This window comes from Citrus sinensis, chromosome 8 (assembly GCF_022201045.2).
Source record: "Citrus sinensis cultivar Valencia sweet orange chromosome 8, DVS_A1.0, whole genome shotgun sequence".
NCBI lineage: Eukaryota > Viridiplantae > Streptophyta > Magnoliopsida > Sapindales > Rutaceae > Citrus > Citrus sinensis.
Genome location: NC_068563.1, coordinates 22,574,891 through 22,585,547, shown reverse-complemented (window position 1 = coordinate 22,585,547; position 10,657 = coordinate 22,574,891). Strand labels below are relative to the sequence as shown.

Here is a 10,657-nt window from a genome sequence, read left to right as displayed (position 1 = left end):
TAACAGAAAAGAGTACTAATATTTAAGACTAGATTAAATAGTAACAAAAATAATTGTAACATTTTGTAAACTCATACAGGGTTATGCACAGTCCTTCTTAGGTGGAAAGATCAAACTTATATCATTAACTCAAAAACTATTCTCAGCTGATTTGTGATATTCTCCTCAACACAGTGTATTGGATTTATCAATTGTTGAATTTATCAAGTTTTTCATTATATATCTAAGGTGTTTTATTCCATTACCAAATCATTAATATGATAAAAATTACACCATCCTGTAATAATAACATGCCACGTGTCAATCACTTCACCCGAAAGACTGTGTGTACATTAGTACATCGCTCTTATCATCATGGAAGCTTGATTTTTCAAAGTAAACGGCTGAATGAACGTGCATGACTTAATCAGCGAGTCAATGTCAACAACGACGATCAAGTCTTTCTAACTCGCGCGATCTTCTCAGACAAATTCACTGGTGCATGCTTTTGTTCTTAGTATTAAAGCAAGATGATGAGGAGCCAATAATATGTATTAAAAAAAAAATTATAGAGTCCGATGATCAATATTATTGAGAAAATAATGTCGATGCTTTGGTTGATGCTGCTCTTATCTTGGCCAGCAGCAGCAAGCAGCTCGAATGCAAGGCCTGGTTGTGAGGAAAAATGTGGAGATGTCAGTGTTCCTTATCCCTTCGGAATCGACGACCCCAAGTGTGCAATGGACAAATATTTCTTTCTAAACTGCAACAGAAGCGTCTCTTCTCCCCAACTATTGTTTGGAATAAATATTGAGGTTTTCAATATATCAATTGAAGATGGCACCATGATCGGAAGCATTTGGACGGCACAGCGCTGCTACAATGACTTGGGAGGCTGTAACTATACAGATGTTCGTATCGACTTAGGAGAGGGACCATTCAAATTTTCAGACACCAGAAACAAGCTCACGGCTTTCGGGTGTGACACCTATGCCTATATGGGTGACCTTGTTGGGAGTTTTTGGAGTGGCTGTATCTCTATATGCAATAATGAATCTGCCAAGATAACCGAAAATTCCTGCTCAGGCATCGGTTGCTGCCACACCCCCCTGCCCAAAAGCACCAAGTCGTTGAATGTCACTCTTCGTAGCGCATATAATCACAGTAGATTAGGAAATTTCATGCCGTGTGATTACGCATTCTTGGCAGACGAAACCTTTAATTTATTAGATTTTCAGCTATCTGATTATGATAAGTCAAGTTCAAATGCAAAGATTGAATGGGTTGTTAAAGAAGGGAAGTGCCCAGATGATCAAAATTCAAACGTTTATCGCTGCGGTGACAATACCAATTGTGATTACTCTGAAAATGGCGAAGGGTACCGTTGCTTATGCAAGCCTGGATTTCAGGGAAACCCCTATCTTGGATGTCATGGTACGTTTCTTCCTATATTTGTTTTAATAATCAATCTTTTAAGTAATTTGTTTTACTAAAACTTTGTCACCATACATGTGTGTGGGTGTGTGGGTGTGACAGACATTGACGAGTGCAAAGAGAAAGAAAGGTACCATTGTGAAGGAACTTGCAAGAACACATTCGGGAATTATACTTGCGATTGCCCAATTGGCATGCACGGCGATGGTAAAGTCAGTTGCCAGGGATTTCGTATCACCACTATTGCTGCAGGTGATGTCCTCTTTCTAAATCTTCAGTTACTTTAAGTCCAAGGCCTTTGGCAATTAATAATCTATCAAAATAATTTATTAATTTAATTATTGTTTTTGTTGTAGATGTTGATCATCTAGATTTCGTCTGCTTGTGTTTATGTTTTTTTTTTTCCTTCTTTTAATTAAGATACATGACAGCCATTAATTTTTAATGTGACGATTTAAACCTACTAAATTGTTCTTAACACTCATTAACTTAATATACTCGCCGTTAAAATTTTTAATTTTAAAATTTTGCTCAACTAACCCTTCTGTATCCCAAAACTAACTCTACATGTACCTTAAATTTTTTTAGCGTATTTTACTATTTAAACTCACTACATCTTCTATTTTTCTTATTGTCTGTACTCAATTAATCTTTTCTGTGCATGATGCCAAGACAAGTGAAGTTTGTTGAAAAATATTGCTATCTGAATCTGGTCTTGAATTATAAAGACAATAGTACAAAATTATCTATTTAATTACGCAACAGTTCAAATATAAAAGTCAAGCTAATAGGAGAAGAGAGCTTGAGTTTTTTTTTTTTTTTTTATGCAAAGAGTGAGTCAGATTTAAATAACTAATGATTTGTCTTCTTGGTAATTTTATTTACACATGTTTATTTTATTATAATTGAGTGCAAAGAATACTTTTACGGATTCAAATAGTCTCACCCTTAATTTTTTAGTTTATTGACAATTTCATCATTTCAAATGTAATTTTACCAGTATTAATTAATCTATATTGTTTAGTTTATGACTTTTTTTTTCACAAAATAGGGATAAAAAAGTAAATTTTTAACTAAATCTCCGCTAAGTTCTAACTCCTTCCAGTAATATTATATAGTGAAATTCGATTTTCACTATCGGTTATATGAATTTGTTAGATTACAATCTACAAACTATCGTTTTCCTGCGGACTACAAAAAGCAAAATGTCTTGAGTGCTCTGAGCACCATTTGATAGGCCTTACTTTGTGATCTGTGGCCTATGCTTTTATGGTTTTTTTTTTTTTTTAAATTTTTCCCCTGTTTTTGGCTTTCTTTAGCATGAGTCTTTTTTTCATTTACTGTGACGGTCTTACTAAAAAGTGAGATTCATTATGTTCCTTAATTTTATTCTTTTATCATTTTATTTTAATAAATTCACTTGCTTCGGAAATCATGATTTAAAAAAAAAAAGAATTCACTACAGTTCAGGAGGACATCCATGAGTTTAATTTAATAAATTGTCGGTAACAAATACTAATTGGATTTGTTAGATATCTTCAATTTATTTAACTGATAAAATCTTTGATTAGTAGCTGAGTGGTGAAATGAAGTTTCAACCAGTAAAATCTTTTGTATAGTACAACATATGTGAAGTTGGAATTCTGCAAAAACAACGGATCATGTTACTTTATATATCTTATTTTTTGTCTCTATTTTTTCACATGTGCAGTGATAGGAGCAGCTATATTCACTGTGACTGTCGGAATTTTGGCTTTCATTGCATGTAGAGAACGAAGAAAGAAGAGAAACTTCTTCAACAATGGTGGTATGATTTTAAAGCATCAACGAGTGAGGATTTTCAGTGAGGCAGAGCTAATAAAAGCTACCAAAAATTATGATAAGAGCAACTTTCTAGGTGAAGGCGGCTTTGGTTCCGTTTACCGAGGTGTCTTATCTGACGATACCCAAGTTGCAGTGAAGAAGCCTAAAGAGGCAGATAAGATTCGGGTAAGCCAAGAATTTCAGCACGAAATGGGAATAGTTTCACAAATAAACCATAAGAATGTGGTCAAGATTTTAGGGCTATGTCTGCAAACAAAAGTGCCTCTACTGGTTTATGAATTTGTTTCCAATGGAACTCTATTTCACCATATCCATAGTAAGAGTTCACAAGTTTTAAAAACTTGGAAAAATTGTCTGAGGATTGCGGCGGAAACTGCTTCAGCCCTTGACTATTTCCATTCTTTAGCAAGCCCTCCAATCATCCACGGAGATGTAAAGTCTACCAACATACTTTTGGATGACAATTATACGGCGAAGGTTGCTGATTTTGGGGCTTCAGTGTTGATTTCTCCAAATCAAGCAGCTATGGCCACGAAAATGCAAGGGACTTTTGGTTACTTAGATCCAGAGTATCTAATGACAGGTATTTTTTTTTTTTTTTTTTGATAGCTTAATGTGCAACCCAATTTTCTCCTCGATGTGAGAGGCGGTGGTGAAACTAATAATTTATTTTAATCCAAGTTCTAAATAATATTTCAATAAATATTATTCATTGAGACTATAATGATTTTTTCTTATTTATATATATGCATGAATTTTTCCTTAGTTATATGTATAAATATTGTTTAGCATGAACTAGTAATTTCTAGTTTTATTTAGCCTATAAGAAAATGTGTTAAGGACCAATATTAACATTATCTATTTTACTATGGCTTATAGGAAACTTTTAAATTTATTGGGACTAAGAAATTTTTTAGACTAGTGATTTTTAAGTTTCACCTTTGCTGAAAGGGTTCGAATTGCAAACCTCTTATACCATCCCAAAATGTTTTACTAATTAAACTAACCAGTACCAATTAACGACAGGTAATTTAACTGAGAAGAGTGATGTGTATAGCTTTGGAGTTGTCCTTGTGGAATTGTTAACCGGCGTGAAACCTGGCTCTCACAAGACATTGGCATCCAATGAGAAGATTAGCATTATTCAATATTTTCTCTCTTCGATTGAAGATTACAGTTTGCGTCAGATTCTGAGCTTTGAGGTTGCTGATGAAACAGAAATGGAGGAGATAGAAATTGTTGCTGAGCTTGCAAGTAAATGCTTAAGAAGTAGCTGCTTAAATAGGCCGACAATGAGACAAGTTTCTGAGGAGCTTGACAGGATAAAAAAGTTGCATGACAATTTATGGGCTCAGGAGAACAGTGAAGAGACCGAGCATTTGTTGGGTGATTCATCAGTCTCCAATAGGTTTCAACATGCGACGGCTGAGATTGCCCATCCAGAAACTCATTCTGTGGTGTCATTTGATATTGAGAACTACGGCGACAGTATGTGATCAATCAGATCAGTTTCAAATAAATAAGTTTGGGTTTTAATAAGATTGGGTTTTTCCCACAAATATTTTGTGTTCGAAAAATTTTCATCAACTTAGTGTGTTGACATGTTGCTACTTAATTCCTATGTATTAATGATATGTAGTTAGTTGTTAAGGACTAGTCTTGCTTAATTTCCAAGGGCTAGTGACATATACTCTTTGAAACTTGGCAAAAATACACGTACATTATATTTTGCCTAATGTACTTTGCCTATGACATACACAAGTATTGGTCAGGTTTGGAAAAATGAAAAAGCCCACAATGCCTTGAAAATTGAAACTAAATGCGTTTAAGATATGAAACCACTCGGTGGTTGAGTGGTAAGTGTTATAAGGGAATTATTCCATATTGACTAAGAATAAGGACTGGGTTAAAAGTATAACCTTTAAGCGACTTTAGATCCTGAGCCAGTTTTTGAATATAAGTGGCAGCTAATCCGCAGGGATCTCGCTCCAGATATTTGGGATGAATTTGATTATCAGTGCTGCCACATTCTCTTCCAGAAACTTTATATCAGTAAAACCGAACCAAACGATCCATCAACCAGAAGCAAAAGTTTGCAATCAATTATATAAGACTCAGTTTGCTTAGCTCTGGAGATGGTAAAGAATTATGAAGGGCTGATAACTCAGAATATAATGCCAGCGATCAGTCTTAGGGTGTTTGTTTCTTGGAATTTGAGGATTTAAACACAGCACTAGTAATTATATTTTTATAATAGGGACTAGGACGGCTACACCCTTAGGATGGGAAAATGGTTACGTAACTTAGGTTACATAGACCCACAAAATTTCAATAAAGGGATAATATATACATTTTGAAATGATTTCAATATTCATAAAATACAACAATACTTTACAATCTAGTAGATATAGTTTATTATATTAAAGTAAATTTTAGAATAAATAGAAATATAATATTAAAATAAGTATATAAAAATATAAATTATATTGATTATTATATAAAATAATTTTAACATTATTAATACGTGAGATATATTTTATTAATTGTAAAATCTATTTAACCGAATGATTTATTTAAAATCTTTATACTAAATACAAATATACTATTAAAATAATATAATAATTTAAATTTTAAAGGCGTTTTAAATATTAAAAATTTGTAATATTATTAGTTTACTACATATATTAAATTATTTGTATTATATTTGTATTTATTAAAGAATTTTAAAATCAATTATTTTAGTTACTATATCCAAAAGATACTATGGTAAAAAAAGGACCTTGGTATTCATTATTAAAAACTTAGGTATCTGCATGATTATTTTCCAAAACCTTGATAAAGTAGTCATCCTTGTCCCTTTATAATATCTATCAATTTCATGAATAATGATACTTTTTTATAATGATAAAGTATTAGCTTAATCTAATTATTATGAGGTAGAGATGGATATTTGGTTTGGTTTATAATAAATACAAATAGACTATTAAAATAATATAATAATTTAAATTTTAAAAGTATTTAAAATATTTTAATATTATTAGTTTACTGGATAGATTAAATTATTCATATTTTATTTATATTTATTAAAGATTTTTAAAGTCAATTATTTTTGTTAATATATTCAAATGATATTATGGTCAAAAAAAAGATTTTATAATTTTTTAGGGAAAACCTAGAAATCTACATGACTATTTTCCAAAACCTTAAGTGTGTTGCCGTCCTTTTCCCTTTATATTACCCATTAATTAATGAACAACTATACTTATATATATAACGATAAAGTATTCACTTTTTTTTTTTTGTTCGGAAAGCAAACTTTCATAACTTAAGAAACAAAGATACAATAGATGAGGCGGACATGTGCCCAACCACTGAACAGGTTCAATAACAAATAAAGCCTTCTTGGCTAGTTCATGAGCAATGCCATTACAACTACGTGGAGAGAATTGCACTTTGACAGCTTTAAGCCTCTGCATCTGGTTTTGGATTTCCGATATGATCCATGAAAGCTCTGAGACATTCCTAGTTTTTATAGAAATTTGATTAACTGCCTCTAGACAGTCACTCTCAATAACCAACGACCGAATTGCTGCTCTTTCTGCTACTTCAATTCCTAAATTTATTGCTTCAGCTTCTGCATATGTTATGTTGTCGTAAAATTTGGATGTTTTCATAGTTGCAGCTACAAAACCACCTTTTAAATCTCTGATCAATATTCCCAGACCCATCCTCTGCTCTTGTATCTGAATTGCTGCATCTGTATTGACTTTAAACCACCCCTCAGGGGGAGGATTCCAACTTAGCTCATTTTTCTTCCTTGCTTCTGTCTTCATATGGGGGTCTTGATTCTTCTATAAGCTTCAACTGTTGCTTCAGCTCTGGCCACTGGAATTGCAGAGTCCTCTTTCTTTCTTTAAAAAATGAGGAGATTTCTTGAGTGCCAAATTGCCTAGCAGAAGGTCACAAAAAATTCCATATCTTTTGTGTTTCTTTTTCCTGCTATTTCTTGCATAACCATTAATATGTTTTGGTCGGCCAGGCCATCAAGATCCACTTTGAAACTATTTTGATTCCACACCTTTTTGGAAAACTTACATTCTATAAGAGCATGGAAAATATTCTCCCTCTTCTTTCCACATATTTGGCACAAAGGATCCTATAAAACTTTCATTTTTCACAGATTTCCCGCAGTAGGTAGAAGATCACGGGCTGCTCTCCACATGAAAATCTTCACTTTCTTGGGAATTTCCAGCATCCAAATTTCATTTCATTCTATTGACCGCGCTTTTGAAGAGCTTGGTTGGTCTTTAAACATTAAGTGATTAGCAACCTAATAACCACTTTTAACAGAATACATGCCTTGCCTATCGTAAGCCCATATCATATGGTCTGGCTTTGGAGTTCTTAGGAGGGGGATCTTCAAAACTTTTCTAGAATCTTCAGGATCAAAATGCTGCCTGATAATATTTTCATCCCATTTATGCTCCTTATCAATCAAAATTGAAACAGTCAATTCCAGAGGCAAGGAAGCATTGGAGAGAATCTTGAAAGAAGTAGGTCTAGGGATCCATCTACTCTGATAAATGTTGAGTGTCAGAAAGTAGCCATGACAAAGTCTACTGGGGGGATTCATGTGGATAGTTGATGTAGGTGTGATGTTTCTGTAAACTGGAGATAATGCTTATAATTTTATTTGATTGATATAATTAGTCTGATTGAATAAACACAAGTGTTTAAAAAAAACATTTTGGATTTGAATTTTGTTTTCGCTTTATTTGCTAGGGACTAACAATAAGTTGGTTGGGGGGTGTGTTGAGTGTCAGAAAGTGTATATTTATAAAGGAGAAAATCGTCATTTTATACTTTAAATTTTACTAACATTCCTACTTTTATGTATTTAAGTCTTGTGATTTAATTATGTGTGTTTTATTTTAATTAAGTATTTTATGTATTTTAGGGGTATCATGGTCATTTCACAATGAACGAGAGATCGGATAGCAAAACAGACATCACTTCTGAACTCAGGACGGTCGAAAATCTTAGGAGGAGCATAAAAGGGAAAATGGCATTGTTCACATGTACGGTACTGTCTACGTTACTGTTTACATAGACGGATCGATGACGTGGCATTGACCGATGATGTGGCATTGACTGATGAGGTGTCACGATCCTGTTGGACTAAAATTCTTATGTACTGTTGATCGGTGACGTAGCAGCATGTTAGTGGACCAAAAATCACGCGTACGGTACATGCATATACACAAGATTATTTTCAACCAAACCGCGTCACTATTCAAACTGTGTGGTCAAACCGCCTACTGTTGACTGATGACATGGTGCAATCCTGAGTGTCTGAAATGTTTTTGATCTGATGACCATGATTTATTCAATGTATCTATAAAAAAGGAGCTCTCCCCTCCTAATTTGGCATCTCTGAATTCATTTTTTAGGTCAATTTTATGTAATTCTTTCTCCATCTTGTATTTTCTACGTATTTTAATAAATTTCTATTTTACCCCTAGTTCAATTATGAGTAGCTAATTTTCTTTCAAGCTTGGGTTGAAAGTGAAGTCTCAACATGTGCCATGGGCTTTATTTGGTAAATTTATTTTCTCTTCCCCTCTAATTTTTGTGAATGTTTTGACTTTTCGTCGACAAATAATAATAATCTTGTATAGATACCGCCCTGGTTTCACCGACTCCCTAGTACAATGTTATTATTATTTGGCACGATAAACCCTTAGCACCATATTGATTAGAGTGTGGTTCATGAGGTGTGGATTCTCCCCTCATGATTTAATTGGCACTAATAAGGAATATTTAGCCCATGGTGCATGTTTATACGGATCCATTTACCCAAGTGCTTCAGTTCAATAGATTTCTCTTCAATTTATTTTCGTCATTTTAATTTAAGTTTTAGAATATTCCAAATTATTTTCACCAAAAATCCAATCAACCATTTAGAAAATTAATTCTACACACAATTAAAATCCACTTCCTTGTGGGATCAACACTCATCACCATTAATCTATTCTACAATAGATTCGTGCACTTGCGAGTTCAATAAAATTTGCACAACAAGTTTTTGGCGCCGTTGCCGGGAAGGTAGGTTATTTTAATTCGTAAAATTAATTTTTGTAAATAATTTCTTTTAGTTATTTTCTTGTAATTTTTTGCCCTTTTGGTACTTTTGCATATAGGAGGATGCCATTTGGATTATGTAATGCACCTGCTACATTTCAACAATGCATGTTGAGCATTTTTCCTGATATGGTTGAACGATTCCTTGAAGTCTTTATGGATGACTTTTCTGTCTTTGGTGATTCATTTGATCAATGTTTACATCATCTAACACTAGTTCTGCAGAGATGTATTGAAAAGAACTTAGTCTTAAATTGGAAAACGTATCATTTTATGGTAAAACAATGCATTGTTCTCGGTCACATCATTTCGAGCAATGGTATTGAGGTTGACAAAGCTAAGGTGGATCTCATTTCCAATCTTCCTCCACCTAAAACAATCAGAGAAGTAAGATCTTTCCTTGGGCATGCTGGTTTCTATAGACGTTTCATTAAAGATTTTAGCAAAGTTTATAGACCCTTATGCAATCTACTTGCTAAGGATGTATCTTTTATCTTTGATGATTCATGTCTTATGGCATTTGAAAACTTAAAGTAGTTGTTGACATCATCACCCATCATTCAGCCCCCAAACTAGAGCTTACCATTCGAGCTCATGTGTGATACATCTAATTATGCAGTAGGAGCAGTATTAGGACAAAGAGTTGATTGAATTCTCCATGTTATTTACTATGCTAGTATGACATTGAAAGATGCACAGTTGAACTATTCAACTACTGGAAAAGAAATGCTAGTAGTAATGTTTGCATTAGAGAAATTTTGATCTTATCTCATTGGTTGTAAAATAATTGTGTTCATAGATCATGCTGCTCTTAAATATCTTCTCACAAAGAAATATGCAAAAGCTAGACTAATTCGTTGGGTGTTACTTTTGCAGGAATTCGACTTGAAATTTAAAGATAAGAAAGGCACAGAAAATGTCGTGGCTAACCATCTTTCTCGTCTCTATTTTGACACAATTACAGAACCATTAACATTGAGTCATTTCCAGATGAACAATTGATGAGTGTGAAAGTATTACCATGGTATGCTGACACCGTGAATTATCTTGTTACAGGTCAACTTCTAGAGCATTGGACCAAACAAGACAAAGCTATTTTTTTTGCGGAAATAAAGAATTTCTTTTGGGATGTGTAAAACTTTAGTAGTTGTTTTCTTAGCACTGAAATGGCCTCCACAAGCTTGATCATGGCAGAATGAAAGAATATTCTGAATTTCACTTTCTGGGACACATCGTCTAACAATTTGATCTGCATAATACTTTCAGTGATGGTGGTGCC

The 10,657-nt window shown here is 33.5% G+C and overlaps 1 protein-coding gene across 1 annotated transcript; it reads left to right on the top strand.

Moving 5' to 3' along the window:
• Positions 1 to 480: 480 nt before the first annotated feature.
• Positions 481 to 4,887, top strand: LOC102615354 (wall-associated receptor kinase 2-like). Its single transcript, XM_006487742.3, has 4 exons — positions 481 to 1,413; positions 1,516 to 1,665; positions 3,125 to 3,820; positions 4,264 to 4,887. Exons 1-4 carry the CDS (start codon positions 558 to 560, stop codon positions 4,731 to 4,733), a joined length of 2,172 nt encoding a protein of 723 aa, XP_006487805.2. The 5' UTR covers positions 481 to 557; the 3' UTR covers positions 4,734 to 4,887.
• Positions 4,888 to 10,657: the final 5,770 nt, after the last annotated feature.